Source organism: Protomyctophum bolini, assembly GCF_963924005.1.
Source record: "Protomyctophum bolini genome assembly, chromosome: 18".
Lineage (NCBI taxonomy): Eukaryota > Metazoa > Chordata > Actinopteri > Myctophiformes > Myctophidae > Protomyctophum > Protomyctophum bolini.
The window spans coordinates 29,576,223-29,594,416 of NC_137879.1; the positions used below are offsets into that span (position 1 = coordinate 29,576,223).

Genomic DNA, 18,194 nt, shown 5'->3' on the forward strand with positions numbered 1-18,194 from the left:
CACCCAGCAGCACACACACAGTCACAGAATGTTGAAGTTTGGCATCATCTAGTGGTCACTCACTGGTCATACAGAAATAAACAGTTTGATACAAAAAAGTACATAATTAACAAAATTGGTCAAAATTGTTTGTTTTTATTCTCGATATAGGGACGGACAAAGGCAAAGCAATTACAAACTGTTAAGAGAAACACTGCATATGCATGTTACAATGTAACATTTGGTATTAATGGTATAATATAATGGAAAACCATGTTAAATAGTTTTTGCAAATTTTCTACACAATATCGATCATTTACTACAACCACCATGTTATTATTAGACCTACTCAGGCAATTTATCCGCCTGTGGCATGTGCTTGTTCAAGAAATTGTTGTTGTTGCTAGGTAACAAACCCAAACAGTGTAAACACCCCTAGATGTCAATCATGGCTTCCAGATCGCACAAAGCTGATAACGGTCCTTTAGAATATTGGAACCAGACATTTCAAGAGCAAGTGTCACTGTTTGAAGAGTCTAACCGGACAATGAGAAAGGTTTGTGTTTCTTGCTGACCATGCAGGCAGAACTGCATGATTTTCAGGCGTTGCATAAAGTGGCATTAGGACAGGCTACAATTTCAATTCAAAGGAGCTGTATTGGCATGAGAAAGCGTACGTTTACATTGCCAAAGCAAGTGTCAAAATACAATAAAACATTTGAAAATGGGGAATCAGTGGTGTAAGGTAACTATATAGCCTACAAACATGTAGGCTACTCAAGTAATGTATTTAAGTACAATATTATATATTGCAGTATTGATACTTTTACTTAAAGCCTACTTTTTCCACCACTGCTTAATATGTTCTTCCTCCGCCCACCTACCAACATCACCTATCCAAGTCTGTCTGGGGACAACTGTGTCCTGTTGCAGCACAGAGTGGGAGGCTTGGTTTTATAGCACCATGGGGAAACAATGGCAGGTATCCAGGATATAAGCTTTTATGAAAGAGGTAAACACAAGTCTAGTGAGGGAGGGCGGTCGGACACTGCTGTTCCTATAATCACTCGCTCAAAGAGGGAGAAAGAGTCGGGGAAATGGAGAAAAGCAAAGAGAAGGAACCTGGGACTAGCTTATTTCACCAGCTTATGGCACAGAGGAAGCTATTGTATGCAGAGGAAGAGCCGGTTTGTATGATTTTCAAGCAAAGCAAACAGCAGCAATACATTATTACGAAGTTCAAATGTTGTGTTATACCCATTTATTTTCATAATTTGTTGCATCTCTGTGTGACAAACCTTATTCTGAGACTTGAGTAATATATACCTATATATCAATCAGAAAATAATCCAAACAGACAGTTACTGGCATTTTGACAAAAGTGGTGTTAGGTGTAATATTATAGGACTGTGATCATGTTAATATAATCAGTGTGTGTGTGTGTGTGTGTGTGTGTGTGTGTGTGTGTGTGTGTGTGTGTGTGTGTGTACCACAGAACATGGTGATTTAACCAACATGCACTGTTATTCTTCATACTTAATTCCTGTCCTCCCACTTGACAGGGCCTCTCGTAACCATTCTCTCTCTGTCTTTCCAGAAATTCCTGTTACATCGACTGATAGTCGTGGCAGACCTCCCGCAGCAAATCACTAAAAGGACAGAATTGGGAGGTCAGCAGGTCGCCACTGCATTGAGCCACATTTGAAAACTATTAAGACTACTAACTGTATACTATATAAGCCTATTCATCCCATTCTTTTCATTAACACTGTTGTAGGACAACATACCGTATAGGCTTAAACTATATGTTCCATGTTCAAAGGCTTCACTATTGTGTTCTCCATCATCAACATCAACCTCAGGATGAATTTGCATTGGTCTGAGTGTGACGCCATAATAAATCCCATGTAATAATCCAGGACATTGTAGGGAAGGGACTATAAAATATGATGGAATTCTCTTTGATGATAACACATCCATACACACACAGACGCACGCATGCACGCACGCATGCTATGGGGCGGCAGTGGCTCAGGGGTAATGTGACCGGATAGGCAACCGCAAAGTTCCCAGTTCGAACCCGGGCTCCCCCAGAGTTAGTGTCGAAGTGTCTGACCCCGTAATTGCTCCCAATGTGCAGGTTGGTGCCTTGCATGGTTTCCTCTGGCATCGGTGTGTGAATGGGTGAATTTAATGCACAATCTCTGTAATGTGCCTTGGATAAAGGCACTATATAAATGCACCATTTACCATTCATACTTGGCATACTCCATTTCTCTCTTGTGAGCTTGTTATTATTTTCAACAAATGGTCGTCCCCAGAATAGGGATGCTTTCATCTTGTGTACATTAAACATTACTAACAAGAACGTTATTGTTGTTTGGCTTCTTCAGATATTGGAGCAGCATAAGTAATAATAGTAATTCAAATGAAAAAAGCTAATAAAAAAGACAACAGGCTAATGAGAACTGAATAGAGAAGCATCTCATTTACTCTGAATTTACCCGTTTAACTGATAACTGAGTGATTGCATATTTCCGTGCAGCACATTATGAGGAGGTGAACCTTCACTTGCAGAGGCAACACCAAGGAGACAGTATCACAGGCTTGCTTTTGATTTACCCATCATGTATACTCCATGTCGTTGAGGTATGTTTGGACCAGATATACCTACTTAAAGATATTTTTCTATGACAAATGTTAATAGTTCATTATACGAGATATCAGCCTTAAAACTCATTGATTTGATTCTCTTAACTTTTAGTCCTCCAGTGATGTGCTGCTTTCACTGCTACGGAACCTGAGTGAGAAACAGCAACAGGCAGACTGGTAAAGCTATGCTCTTGTATTGACCTGAGTTATCTGACGTGTGTAATAGGTGTCAGGAGTAGTGAAAATTATTTATGATGATGTATACCTGTATGGTGTCTTGAAACCACAGGTAACATTGGCTGCAGAATTGTGGTTTGAACTTTAACACTGACCATTGAAAATTTGAAGCCATTCATGACTACTGAATATTTCCTGAGTGCAGATATGTCCTACAGTGTAGGGCCTACACAGTGCGAGTCAGTGTGACGGTGACACTCAATTACACATTTTCCTTGAAGCAACATCTTCTAAAGTCTGCACCTGTTTGCAAGTGCAAGCACAAGATGGAAAAATATTTCCCAAAGTTTTGATGTTGAGCATGCCGTGCTCAATTCAATTCTATCCCCATCCTGTTGTAGTACCTTGGTGGAGGCTCCCAGGATTCTGCTCATGGCACACGATCTCCCAAGCCGACTGTTCCAACAATGGAGCTACAAGGTGTCATTTATATCTTTTTAGTCTTCCATTACCGTGTTTTTGTGAAACATCTAAAATGTCTTTTATATGAATTAATAATATCCTTATCATAATTACATTTAATAATTTAGTTTGATTGACTGACTGATTGATCATTGAAGGTTCTGGACATGGAGACTAGGACACTTGGGGCCGACTCTGAGGGTGAGGAGAAAAGCACAGAGAGTCTGGTGTGCTCAGTTCATTCCTTGCTCTGCAAGCTAGGCAAACACCCCGAAATAGCCAAGAAGGTGTGTTTCTTTACCCATAGGAGCCATATTGTTCCAGCAGCTTGCTTCTCTTCTGGGCTTCATAATATTCTGTATTATAAATAATAAAGAGCAAAAAATATCTTCATATTCTAAACGCTTTGTAATCTTTCATTTTTGTAGCACATTTCTTACCATCACGGCTATAATAAACCTACACAGATACTCTTTAATATAGCCAGGAAAATAAAGAAAATAAATCAGATCTATATGTTGCAAAACATTAAAAATATATTATTTTCAATCATTGCCAAGTCTCTTCCAGGGTCGGTGCTTGACGAGGTCCCAGAACTGATTGTGCCTCAAGAGGACGTGTTGCAGCTTTTGGCCAGAGCAGAGCCTCTCAGCCCACAACAATACCTGCATATGTACCACACACCACTCAACATCCACATGGACTCTGGTAAGGCTTTGAGTGTTAATATAAAGCACTACAGACAGAATCTTTCTGTTATTGTTACAACATGAGAAGAGCTCTTAATGAGATAAGACATATCAGTAGGGCTTCATTGACCTGCTCAACATACATGGTTATTTATTTAGCTATTTATTTATTTTTTAAATTTTTGTTCATTTATTGTTAATTAAATTTGATTGATACTCCACATATTGGACAATACTATGGGCATTTACTTAGATATGGTTAAAGATTTACTCCGAAAGCCAGCAGCTTTCGGAGTAAATTTGTATAGTCATATCAGTGCACAAAAAGGGCAAAGAGAATTACATTACTCCAATTTACACTGAACTATACATTGTGTTATTTGGATTGCTTCAAGGACATGTGTTTGGAAGCGGCTGTCCAAACACAGTTTAACAGCGTGGCTATACGATTAAAGGTAAGTATCTGTCAGCACAGCAGCATGTATCACTTAAGAATCCATACTTTATACATCCTTTAATCCATGTGCATGAAATCTGAAAGTAAAATGTATCACCTTTAATTTATATTGCATGATACCTATACTATGTTTCACTGCATGATACGTCGGTTGTTTCATGCTCTGACAAGCATCTCAATATTGTTTACAGTACAGTACACTACAGCAGTGGTTCCCAAACTTTTTAGCCTGTGACAGAAAAGAGAAATTTGATGTCTCCCCGGGACCCAAAGTAGTGAAACTCACAACGCGTCCCTTCGTAGATCGGCTATTTTCACTACTCTTTGAACATTTGTTTTCTAATTTATGGAATTTCTTTGGTTTTTCTTTTATTTCTTCATGAAATTACTGGGGGGGGGGGGGGGAATAACATTCCATTTGTTTTTAATGCATGAAATATTGTGCTTTTTTGGCTAAAGTATTTTTTTAATGTTTTGAAATAATAATATTTAAGAACTAAATGTAGGAAACAAAAAAATAAAGGGGCCTATAAACAATGTGTCCGCAACACACATATGGGTCCCGACCCAGTGTTTGGGAACCACTGTCTGATTTACTGATTAAAAACAGAATGTAAGCCAAGTCTCTGCAGAATGGCCTCCCTCCACCAATGCACCTAGAATATGACTGATTTCAGCTTAGTTTATGCTCCATCACACAATGGTGTTGCTTGCCAAAAAGAACTAAACTACAAGCTATTAAACAACATGCCACATTATAGCTTCACAGCAAAGAGTAATCTCTTAGTTAGGAGATACCATCAGATAATTTCAAGCCAACGCTCACCAGACTTGAAAGTTCTAATACATGGCCACTATTTTCTGTTTGATTACAGGCTCCACCTGGACTGTCTCTGTATTGTCCACGATCCCCAGAATTGTCTGTTTGTCACGTTGATGTACATTTCAGTTGATAGTTATGTCATAGTTATGCAATTGTAACAAACAATATAATCCACATTGAAAGATAAAATCTCTATTCTATTGTATTGGAATTGTAGAAAACCAACATTCGAAACAGATTAGTTTCGGCCGTTACATCAACCTGATAATGTCTGATGTCAAGATCGCTGTTTTGCAAAAATAAAGTGTGAACAAGGACATTGTCACAGTTTAAAAACAGGAAGGGAGGATACAGTTTTCACATTCAACCACTGCATTAAAGTATGAGTATATAGAGGTAATGTTGGGAATTTGCTAGTCCTAGTTTCTTATGTTGACTTTACAACCTTGTAAGAAAACCATATTTCACCCTTACCACCATTACAGACATGTTAGTTGTGAGGTTTCGCCCCTGTGAATCTGAATGTGCCTTTTAAGATGCTCTTTCTGTACAAATGTTTTAGGACACACACTGCAGCCATGAGCTCTTTCCCCTTCATGAACACCCATGTGTTTTGTCAACGAGCCGCTTGCGCTGAATCTCTTGCCACAAACATTGCACAAGTATGGCTTCTCTCCCGTATGAGTCCTCATATGAATTTTCAGAGCTCCGCTTTTGTAGAACTTTTTCCCACATACACTGCAGCTATGAGTTGACTGTCCTGTATGGATCATTGTGTGGGTTTTCAGAGTGCCTCGCTGTCTGAAGCCTTTGCCGCATACACTGCAAAGAAATGGTTTCTCTCCAGTGTGAATTCTCATATGAGCCATCATGTATTCTTTAAAGCTGAAGCCCTGGCCACAGATGCTGCAAACATATGGTTTCTCCCCTGTGTGTACTCTCATGTGTCCCATCAGATTTCCATTTTGAGCGAATGCCTTTCCGCAAACAGAACAAATATAGGGCTTTTCCCCTGTGTGGGTCCTTAAGTGCATTTCTAGCTGTCTATGCCCCTCAAAGTGTTTTCCACAAACTTCACAATCATTTGTTGTAATGTAGGTTTGCAAGTGAAGTCTCAAACTCTCTTCAGATTCAAAATGTTTCCCACAAATGCCACACAGATTGGCATCCGTCTCTTCTTCTTGTACGTGCTTCAAAAAAGAGGCTCTATAGCAGAAAGACTTTTCACATACTTTACAACTGTATTTCAAGAGAGATGACTCATTGCTTTCCTTGTTCTTAGATTTTACCTTGTTGGATATTTGTGCTCTCTTCATTGACTTTAGTTTTGCTAACCGAGCTGGTTCCTTTGGTCCATCTTCATCACTGTCATCGCCATAACTCTGAGATTCCTCACTTCCCTTCCAGTCTGATTCCTCATCATTGTCACTAACCTCACATTCAGCTTCAGAACAGTTTGGATAATCTGACTGTTGATCTTCTGCAGTGGCTGGATCCCTGCAGCTGTTTTCCTCATTGTGAGTTTTCAAGTGCAGCCTCAAGCTCTCACCCGACTCAAGATGTTTCCCACAGACCCCGCAGAGGTCAGTGTTCTGCTCATGTTTCAGCACATGTTTGAGAAAAGAGCGTTTATACCGGAAAGACTTCCCGCAAACTCTGCAACGGCCTTTACCTGAATTCTGACTTGAAATTTTGGTGCCATGTTGCCTCATATGTTTTTGAGAATTCTGCATGAAAAGACCTTTGCCGAAAGACCTACCGCACATTTCACAGCACTCGGTGCCCTGGCTTATTTTCTGTCTCTTTCTTTTCTTTAATTTCAAAGACTGTGGATGCCCATGCTGCTCTTTGTCGCTGTCCCCGTTTTCTCCCAGGACTTCAGAACAGTTTGAAGAAAGGTCCTGATCATTACCAGGTTGTTCTGAAAACACTAGGACCTCTCTTTCATGCTCTTTTTGTAACTCCTTAGGTAACTCTTTAACATGTAGGGGATCCGTGTTTTCCTGATACTGATTAGGGAATGTTGTCTCCTCGCGGTGCTCCTTCTCTGGGGTAACCTCCTTTTCAGAGGTAGACCCTGTGGGATCCACTCTGTCTGGAGAAGACAGACCAAAAACATTTCAGCATCCAAATTAATTCCTGTACCTGATGTATTCACCTTAGTGACCTACAATGGGATTAGTTTACTCAGCTGGCTGCACTGCACAAGTATTTGGATGTTACCCAAGTTTGGGGGTGATTTTTCTTTTGACTTTCTGCAGTCAAAAGGAAACTAAATGCACAATTAAAGGTAGCCTCCGTACACTCAAAACTGTGTAAAATCATTACCTTTTTTTATTCTGTTTGTAATGAGACCTAATTACAGTTTGACTTTCCAATTCATAATAGCTACTTGTTTAAAGTGGACTGTTGGATTGGAATATGATTATCAGCCTACTACTTATTATTATTTAGTATTACCGGTAATATAAAATCAGTCATCTGGTATTGAATTAGATGTTAAATAAAATAGATCTAATATGTGCTTTCATATACCGTATGCCTTCCACTAAAAAAGGACCTGTAGATTAAGCCACTTGGATCCATGCAGCGCTTCCTTCTCTTATTAGATTAAATGTTATTTGGCTGTGGAGGGTGTGGTAAGGGACATGGATATTGAATAGGGGGGCATGCAGTGGCCTAAAAAAGGTTGAGTAGTAGAGGTGCTCCGATCGATCAGTCACCGATCTGTGTTCGGGCGATTTTCACTCGATCAATGATCAGCAATTTACCCGATCTGGAGAAACCAATCTTTTATACTATAAATATACTACTCTAAATATACTTTTATACTATATATCTTTATACTATATATCTTTTATATTATAAAATTCAATCAGATATATTGTAAAATATAGTAAAATATTGTTTTGCATCTTTGTGACAGGCCCAAACATTCTCCCCTTCTTCCCCACACACACAGGAACCGTTCGGACGTGGGTTTTGACATATAATAATTTTGGAAATATTCAAATTTTCCCCCTTACACACAGGATTGGTATTGACTGATCGTGAGAAAAACTAGCGGTGATCCGGATTGGTCCCGAAAAACCTGATCGGAGCACCTCTATTGAGAAGCACAGCTCCAGATCAAATTTAATTGTTTTGGCCATGAATGAAGCCACTCATAATGATGACGGCTGCAATTCGAAACTGGCCCCGTAAAACTTGAATCCCCCACCCCTTTTTCCCCTCATTGTCCCCCCCCCCCCCCCCCCCCACCACCTTTTTACCTCCTCTATGATGATTTCCTGTTTTTAGCTATATAGAAGAATATATTTGTATGTCTCTAATTGTTATGATGAATTGAACATGGTGGGCCCTATTGTAAACAAGTGCAATACTTTATGGTATCGTCCACAGTTAACAGTTTTGTATTGAGTTGTGCTTGAAATGTACTGTAATTCTCCAATCTGTTAATACATTAATCAATCAATCAATGATTATTCAATGAGCCAATTAATTAACAGACCTGCTTTGTGTAAATGTGTCTGTCTGTGATCCAGCAGTTTCCATTGGTGGTTTATCTCTCGCTGTTGTGAGTGAGACACATCTGCCTCACATTCAGCCAGCATCATTTCCAGGATCCTGAATATCTCTTCAGCAACCATTGTTAGTCTCTTGTAGACAACTGTCTTCTGCTTCTTAGGTGACATCTCTGGAGTTCATTATACACAGAATTAGAGCAGCAAATGAAATCCCTTGAAAAAGGCAGTTGTCAATGTCAAAACAAATTCCTATGTGTTTTACACAATGGCAAATAAAGGTATCTGAATCTGAAGTTAACAATTCCAAAAGATATTGTGTGTAAATTGTTTTATGCCTTGCTGGTGATCCAACACATTAACATCTGAAATGCACATTCTGCATCCGAAAAAATGACCTTGGGGAAGTTGGGGAAAGCAATGGGGTCCCCTTTTCTGTCCAACAAGAAATGTTATTGAACAGAACATTTCTGCTCTGTGCTCTGAATAACAGAGGCCAACAAGTTACTGCTAAATTAGAGGAGTCCTCCTAGCCCTGAAACATGACTGTCATGATGGGGAGGATTCCTTGCATGCTTCCATGTGTTGTTGACACATTTACATTAGGCCTAAAGCTTGGTTTTACAGGACAGCAGCACTTACACTATAGTATCTTTATCGTATTTCAACTCCCATAGCATAGGACGGATGTCGTGTTGTTTGTTTACAATAACAAAGTGGCAACGATTTATACTTCGTAGTGCGACGGTGTCGCTCTCCAAGAGTCGCCAAAAACAACAGACAGCAAACAACTGGAGGTTATGCAATAACCATGGTTATATAAAGGATATGAGTGAATCAATTCACTATGGGTTATGTCCATTCTTGGACGTAAGACAGAAGAAATCTTATACACTCACGTTCTAATGGTATTAGAACGGGCTTTACGTCATGACGCAGTGCAAGTCCCTCCCCCGAGGCTATAAGTGCCTGCACTGCTGTCTGGACGTCATTCGGTAATACTTTCTCCTTCTGCCGTTAACAAGCTAGAAGGGCAATTTGGTGAATTGATTCACTCATATCCTTTATATAACCATGGTTATTGCATAACCTCCAGTTATATTAAAGTCTACTCGTGAATCAATTCACTATGGGAGACCTAATAAACTCCCTTCAAATCACTGAAGTACACACCCGTCCTCATGTGTGTCCCCGGACTGTGACGTCACAGGCGTGACGGTCACGTCCCCTAGGCTATGAGACAACCATTTCGAGGTCAGAAGGTCACCGACCTTTTGACTTTGATAAGAGGCGGAACCAAATGGACCCGTCCACATGGTCCCTGTTCCTATACCTTAAGGAGCCGATGAACCACGTCATCTTACGTGCCCCGAGGCCTAACCACTGACGGTCCCAGCCGTCTCATGAGTTCTGGCCTCAGTCTTATCCTAGTCGCTAATATACAGGCTTCAAGGTATATAGAGCTAGGTTGACTGTTTATTCACTTATGTGTTTACATATATACATATATACGTACATATACATATATATTATATACTCGCTTCCCTTATTTATATATATATATATATATATATATATATATATATCTTAAAGGACATGCCTCACCGGGAAGCAACCTGCAGGATCGCATGTGCCACATTAGGTTCTGTTACATCCAGGTTATAGAACCTAGCAAAAGTCGAAGGCGAGGACCAACTTGCCGTCGTACAGACATCCTGTATCGAGATACCTTCGTAGAGCGCCCAGGATGTCGAAATACCTCTGGTGGAGTGTGCCCTTAACCCCACTGGTGGCACTGACCCAGCCGTGGAGTAAGCCATCTGTATGGCCTCCATGATCCATTGGGACAACCGCACCTTAGTGACCGGTTCTCCCTTTACGCTAGCACCCCAGGCCACAAACATCTGGCTGCCCTTCCTGAAGGGAGCCACCCTGTCCATGTACACTCGTAGGGCCCGCACTGGGCATAGACGATGCAGCCTCTCGTCCTCCTCCATCTAAGTGGCGGTGGATAGAACGACCTTAGGTCCACCGGAACACTAGCCAGGTTGGAATTCTTGGGCATGAAGGCCAGGTTTGGTTTTACCATGACCCGCATTCTATCCCCACTAAAGATAGTGCAATCAGGGCTCACCAAGAGCGCCTGTAGATCGCTCTGTAGATATATATATATATATATATATATATATTTTTTTTTTTTTTTTTTTTTAGCTGTAGTGAGAGCCAATAGAAGGACGGCTTTTAAAATTAAGAATCTCCATCCTACTGAATCCAATGACTCGAAAGGTGCCCTTGTTAGAGCGTTCAGCACTAATGACAGGTCCCAGGAAGGAATCAGAGACTGAGTAACCGGGCGGTCCCTCCGAACCCCTCTTATGTACTATCGTATGAGTGGGTGTTCACCCAGGGCCTTATCCCCCATGCCAGTATGACATGCTGACATAGCTACCAGATTGACCTTGATTGATGATTGGGACTACCCGTCATCCAGCAGACCCTGTAGGAGGGTCAGAGCCGTCCTCACTTAGGCCCGGAATGGTTATTCCTGGCCTGGTCTTCCTGCACCATCGCTCGAAAACCTTCCAGGCAACATTGTGTTGTTTCCTAGTGGACTGGGCCCTAGCCCCTGAATTGTGGCCATCACGTTCGGGGCAAACCCTCAGCACTTAAAAGTTCCTTTCACGGGCCAGGCCCATAGATCCAGGGTCTGAGGGCAAGGGTGAAAAGACCCTTATCCAGTCTGTGTGAGCAGATCCTTCCACAGCGGAAGCTGCCATGCCTGGTCGCATAGGAGAGAGGATGTCTCTGACCTCCACGACCCCCACGCCAGAGCTATGAGAGCCACCTCTAGGCCCTGAGTTCTCACTCTGTCCAAGGTGGGTCGTATTACTTTTATAGAGATAAAACTTTAGTTGTAAAAGTATTAGTGACAGGGGAGGAAAGACAGGCCCTGCGGCCACTTGTGGGTTAGTGCATCCAGTCCCAGTGACGAGCACCCTTTGATGAAGAAGAACGGACGGCACTTCGTGTTCTCTTCCGATTCAGACAGGTCCACCTTGGCTATGCCAAAAACCTGTCCCATAACTGAGCGGCCACTTCTTGGTGGAGAGACCAAACCGCGTAGCGGAGCTGGCCCCTGGATAGCAGGTCTGCTCCTGCATTCAGGAGCCCTGGGGCGTGACGGGCTCTGATCGAAGGAGGTGTGTGTCGCACCACGTGACTAGTCTGTAGGCTAGTAGATGCAGGGTCTTGGACTAAAGTCCGCCCTGCTTGTTGATATAACACATCGTAGTAGTGTTGTCCGTCCTTTCTAGGACATGGCGGCCATGAATAAATGGTTCGAACTGACGCAGTGCCAGTAATACTGCCATCAGTTCGAGGTAATTGATGTGGGCGTTTCTCAGAGCGCCGCACCCCCCTGTTTGCCATTTCGTCGACAGTGGCACCCCACCCCGACGTGCTGGCGTCCGTAGTAGCCACTTTCCTGGAAGTGTCTATTCTCATAGGGACGCCCTCTGTAAGCGTGGCTCTGTTTTCCCACCAATTGAGTGCTTGAACGCACCCCACTGTCACTCTGACTCCTGATATCGGTGGTTGGAAGGAATACGTAGACTAGAGACTAGCCTCGATACCCAGGCTTACATTTCGTCTGCGCGAAAAATGAAACGTAGAGACCGCATCCATTCTTGGAATGGCCTCATATGTAGTCTGCCTAGACGTATTTAGTGAAATGACGGACGCATGATCCTGAAAAGTGTCACACATTTGAGAAACGGTTCCACCCTCTTGGCTCAGCCTGGCTGAGAAGGAGAGAGAATTCAATGTTATGCCTATGCCATCTCATGCGTCTCTCAGGCGTCATCGTGCTCTTCGCATGATTTATAGTAAAAGGCCCAGGGAGGATAGCTGATCCACCACGAGTCTCGTGTGAAGCAGCGCCTCTGTTGGCTAACTTGCGCACAGCAGGAGATAGAGGAGACAATACGAGTCCCTTGGTGACACAGAGGAGCTAGTGCCGCCTGAGTGCATTTCACGAATACCCTGGGGGGTAGTGACATCCCATCCAAAGCGCAGGAGTTTCCTGTGTGGTGGATAGATAGGGATACGGAAAAAAATCGTATTCGAGATCGATACCGCTTGGTGTACCGGTCGCCCTGGTGCAGAGAGCGCAGTAGGGTCGCTGCTGTCAGCATTTTGAATTTGAAAATTCTGAGGTATGTGTTGAGAGCTCTGAGATCCAGGAGGTCGTAGTTCCCCCCCCCCCCTTTATTTTTGACCAGAAAATAGCGGCTGTAGAAACCGTCGTGTTGTTGGTCTAAAAGGAACCTCTCTGACAGCTTTTATTTATTTATATATATATATATATATATATATATATATATATATATTATTTTTTCATTTATTTTGGCCAGTAGTTCGAGGATCTCGGCCCGACGTACTTCCGCTGCCTACCCCCCATTTGAGAGAGAATTATCTTCCCGAACTTGGGTGGTGACTGTACAAATCGCAGTTTGTAACCCGTCTCCACTGTGAGTAATACCCAGTGGGACGCGCCACATAGCTTCCACTGTTAAAAAACACGAGCTCCCTAGCATGGGATTCATTGCGAGTGGCAGCATTCCCTAGTGGCTTGGGGATGTAACTGTCGTCTGTCGTGGTGCTCCTATCCTAGGAGCCTCTCCTCGCCTAATCGGGCTGGCGAGGAGTTTGCGGTCGCGACGTCTCCAGCCTGCGGCGAGCTTTTGCTCGCTACAGGCCAAAACGCCGTCCGTCCCACCGCTGTCGAGAAGTCTAGCGACTCTTTCCGCGGTGGGCTCATGCCCCTGTCATGTGGTTCGAAGTTGTTGTTTCATTGTGTTTTGTCTTTAATATAAGAGGCATCGATGCAATCAAGCGCTTTATTAGACATGATTTTGTACATTTGTGGTTTGTACACAGCCGCATTTCACAGCGGTATTCAACACAGCAACAGCTTTCTTTGTTCTAGAGGAATGTTCGTAGTCTCTTTCCCGCTCTGCGGTAGGCATTAACATTTTCCTCTTCCTTACCATCGGTTCCGACGTGGGGCCCGTGGCCTCTATGATCGGAATCGGGTTTGAACCTTTGAGCAGTCCTTTCAAAATTCATGCTATCCAGCGTGTCCGCAATCCGCATCGCCATCCACGGTAAGAGCCTCTGCCACGAGGAGTCCTCTGGGGGACGTACTCGTGGCTGCACTGGCTGGTTGCGAGCGCGGCCAGCTGCCGCTCTGTCGGCAGGCTAAGCACGAGCCTGTCCTTGCTCCGCACGGAACTTCCAGAGCACTCTTGTGTTGCCTCTTTCAGCCGGCGGAAGGGCTGGGCCCCGCCGTTGGCGGACGATATGGTGGGGCTGGTTCTAGTAGTAGGTGACGCAGCCCCTCCGCATTCCTCCTGCTGTTCTTACCGGCAGCAATGAGCTCCGTCAGCACTGTGAGGGAGCCCTACAAAAAGGGCCTCGGCATTCAGGGCTCTTGCCGCGGCTACAAGGTGGCCGTAGATCCGTTTGAGTGAGGCTGAATCCGCCCTGTCCTTTGGATCTGGGAAAGCGGTTGATTTAGGGGGACTTCCCGAATGGCATTATTGCCTAATAGGGAGAGTATTTTGGTCCGAAGGATCTCGGCCGCCTGCCCATTCGCATGAGAGGATATTACTTTCTCGAACGTGGGTGGTTCCGCAGTGAATTGCAGCTTGTACACTGCCCGCCACCCATGGGTGTGCGTGTGCTACGCATTCTATCCATTTTGGAGGGCACCGTGCCAAAGATTTTGGCGTGGTGGTCCCGTCTCATGATGGCAGTGCCTTTGGTTATAGGCTCTGCCATCATGCTTTTGAAAATGTTGGCGTGGCGGGCTGGCGGCCCCGTCTCATGATGGCAGTGCCTCTGGTTAGAGGCTCTGCCATCGTGCTTTTGAGAAATTTGGCGTGGTAGCCCCGTCTCATGATGGCAGTGCCTCTGGTTAGAGGCTCTGCCATCGTGCTTTTGAGAAATTTTGGCGTGGTGGCCCCGTCTCACGATGGCAAAACCTGCTAGAGGTTTTGTCATCGTGTTGTATTGTCTCACTGCCGCTGATCGTTGTAACGATCGGCGCGGTAGTGGGCTCATATCCCGCATGTTTACACAGGGGTACAGGCAATGATTCAGCTGGTTCGTTCTGCACAAATTTATTTGAACCAAGGGAGGGACATGGGAGGCAGAGTATTCAGCGACACATTCTTTATAAAGTGCGGTGCAGCAGCAGCTCCTCTTAGGGGTAAAGCAGTATGAACATTCGAGTCCGGTGCTAACCTTAGCGTCCTCTCGGCCTGAGGCCACTGCGCCGTGCCTGGGCAAAAGAACACTGGGAAAATGAACGAAACTAAGACGTCTCCGCGCCTCAGTTTCATGTGGCGGTCTATGGTCACACATTTCTGGCATTGGTCTGGGACGTTCAGCGTCGCCTCGGCCTGCCTATAGTCATTTTCAGTTCATTTCAAAGGGCTTTATTGGCATGAGAAAACAACGTTTACATTGCCAGAGCATTTGAGAACAATACAACAATACAGTCAGAGCATTGAGAACAGTACAACAATACATCAATACCGTGAGAACCAAAATGATGTACAGTAGACGCACGTGTCGTGCGGGTCCATCCTTAGCATAGCGTTGCCACAGTGGTCTGCTCGGCATTGCTTCTGTGGCAGGAAAAACAGCCCCTCTACTTTGGCGACGGGCCGCCGCTCAGGACTTTGTCGTCTTTTCTGCCATTTTCTTGCGGAATTCCACGTTCTCAGCAAAGAAAAAATGTCTCTGTGGGCATCTAGTGCCTCGACAGTAGGATGCCAATTGTTGGCCTGCTGCTAAACTGGCTCGCGTTAGCTATCAGGTTAGCCGCTCCTAGCCCTGCTAGTTTACTTACCCGTGTTGGAAATTGTCGCTGTGGGCTTCTAGCGCCTGGACAATAGAATGCTAATTGTCAGCATGTTGCAGACTGGCTAGCGTTAGCTATCAAGTTAGCTGCTCTTAGCTTTGTCTACCCGTGTTGGAAAATTGTCTCTGTGGGCTCCTAGCGCCTGGACAATAGAATGCTAATTGTTAGCATGTTGCAGACTGGCTAGCGTTAGCTATCAAGTTAGCTGCTCTTAGCTTTGTCTACCTGTGTTGGAAATTGTCTCTGTGGGCTCCTAGCGCCTGGACAATAGAATGCTAATTGTTAGCCTGTTGCAAACTGGCTAGCGTTAGCTATCAGGTTAGCTGCTCCTAGCTTTGCCTACCTGCGTTGGAAAGCTGAGTTTTGGTTTTGTCCGGAGCTGGTAGGTCTATCACGGAAACAAAAACAGCTTATTTTATTATTTTTCTTCGTGAGTGTAGCTTACACTAAGAAAAAAAACACCAATTCCACCTCGTGGTACCGAGCAACCGAGGCCACTCGTCCTGTTGAGATATATAAGGAAGTTGGGCCTTTCTCTTGTGATTTAGCTTGTCTGTCTTAACGCAGAAGAAGAAAACGAATGACGTCCAGACAGCAGTGCAGGCACTTATAGCCTCGGGGGAGGGACTTGCACTGCGTCATGACGTAAAGCCCGTTCTAATACCATTAGAACGTGAGTGTATAAGATTTCTTCTGTCTTACGTCCAAGAATGGACATAACCCATAGTGAATTGATTCACGAGTAGACTTTAATATAACAACAACGTGTCGCATCGCGACCTTCACATACCTGAATTGTTGTGCAACATCCTTTTCTCTGCTAACGTTATTATTCTCTCCACTGCTCCCAGAATGTCTTCTGCAGCTGCGGCTAATCGCTCAGCAACGAGCGCCTTCAATGCTTTGATTGTAGACATTGTTACATAACGTAGCGCTTATCAATTTGGATTTCTGAGATCGTGTTTTAAACACGCTACGTTAAATGATTATGATCAGCAGATAGTAGGTAAACTAACAGATTAAACACCGAACGATAAGGGAAATGCTAATGATTCTTCTCTCGATTTATTGGCGGATCATACCGCCACCTACTGTACAAGAGTGTGCACCATCCCAGAGTTCATATCAGTGATGAGCCAAGGAAAATGCTTCCGGGGTTCAAGTTTAAAAGCATGTCTTGCGAATTAAAATAATGAAGACTAATAACATTTGACACGTTGCCCAACTTTAATGAACATTATTTGTCCTATAGCCCTGTGATATATTACATACATTTCATGTATTAGATAGGAATACATTAAATAATTTAAATGTAAGCGCAAATGGCCTAATATCATATTTCATTGGGAGGTGATTTGAAGAGGCTGTGAAAAAGCTGAAATACCATGGGTCACATAATCAAGGATGATCAGTAGCCTGCAGATGTCAAATTGTCAAAATAGTACTTTTTAACCCTAGAACACTATAAACATGTTTTGTCAGTTGTCACACCATCACTAAATACGACAAAGTAGGCCCAGGCCCTACAACAATACATGGCAACTTGAGGTACTATTCTTTAATATTTAAATCGTGACTTTTCACAATCAAAAGAAGAATAAATATATATCATGGGGGCCCTATCATAGGGGGGCAAAATCTTTGAAAGATGTGCATATTATTTTTCAAATATTAAACAAAAAAATACAAAAAAAGAAGCTGGGAAACTTCTCCTTTGGTCCACCCTGGGACATGTGAGAATGGTCCAGTGAAACATAAAAGTCCATTGTGGGGTGTATGGGATGGGATCACACTATCACTAAACATGGGTGAAATTCACCAGAATACCTGCCTGTAGAAAAAAACAGGTATGTGGGCAGGGAAACATTATGAAAATTACAAAAAGTTTTGTGTTCGAGGGTTTAAATCTATTGTACTCCACACACTATACAGCCCAAGAAACTCCCAAGATTGACTACTAGTGCAAGTGAAATGTTTGTGACCAGTAATGTACCCACCTTTCATGCTGTATTGAGGACATGTACAGTATGTATAGATTTGTGTAGACTGATGGGAGTGGATTTTTTTATTATGACTTAACATTTAATAGCTAGACTGGATGTATTCCAGATTATCTCTAATTCAGTTCTTCCTAGTGAAAACTAACATTTCAGATATCCACAATGACATTCCTCCTATCCACAACTGTCATTTAAGATATCTAAAATGACATTCTTCCTATTCAAAATTACCATTTCAGATATCCATAAGATCATTCTTCCTATGAGAAATGACATCACTTTTGCCATTCATGAGTACCATAACTGCATTCTGGATATCTAAAATCCAAGAAATTACAATTATGACTAGTGAGAATGCGGTTTTGACTAGGAGAAACATGGTTTTGGCTATCTAAAACAAATATTACAGATAGGAGGGTGGTTCGGTTTATATTCTGGCCTGTTTCTTCCAAACAGAAACACTGACAAAAGCTTTTTTCCCCCCACAAACGGTGAAGTTGTAT

The 18,194-nt window shown here is 43.2% G+C and overlaps 1 protein-coding gene and 1 long non-coding RNA gene across 2 annotated transcripts; one reads left to right on the forward strand and one right to left on the reverse strand.

Moving 5' to 3' along the window:
* The first annotated feature begins 1,051 nt into the window (after positions 1–1,051).
* On the forward strand, positions 1,052–8,967 carry tex47 (testis expressed 47). Its single transcript, XM_080788683.1, has 9 exons — positions 1,052–1,166; positions 1,577–1,649; positions 2,525–2,628; positions 2,744–2,808; positions 3,210–3,288; positions 3,429–3,557; positions 3,831–3,978; positions 4,355–4,414; positions 8,785–8,967. Exons 1-8 carry the CDS (start codon positions 1,077–1,079, stop codon positions 4,390–4,392), a joined length of 726 nt encoding a protein of 241 aa, XP_080644809.1. The 5' UTR covers positions 1,052–1,076; the 3' UTR covers positions 4,393–4,414; positions 8,785–8,967.
* On the reverse strand, positions 6,757–16,743 carry LOC308332672. The gene is made up of 3 exons (XR_013965734.1): positions 16,482–16,743; positions 8,751–8,936; positions 6,757–7,334 (listed from the first exon to the last, which is right to left on the reverse strand). It is a non-coding gene; the product is annotated as an uncharacterized lncRNA (long non-coding RNA).
* Positions 16,744–18,194: the final 1,451 nt, after the last annotated feature.

Excerpts from the sequence above, each read along its gene's own strand:
- tex47 (XM_080788683.1), top strand. The coding sequence starts at position 1,077 with ATGGAGAAAAGCAAAGAGAAGGAACCTGGGACTAGCTTATTTCACCAG. Across the intron at positions 2,629-2,743 it reads GTATACTCCATGTCGTTGAG|TCCTCCAGTGATGTGCTGCT; the intron begins GTATGTTTGGAC and ends CTTAACTTTTAG. Across the intron at positions 3,558-3,830 it reads ACCCCGAAATAGCCAAGAAG|TCTCTTCCAGGGTCGGTGCT; the intron begins GTGTGTTTCTTT and ends ATCATTGCCAAG.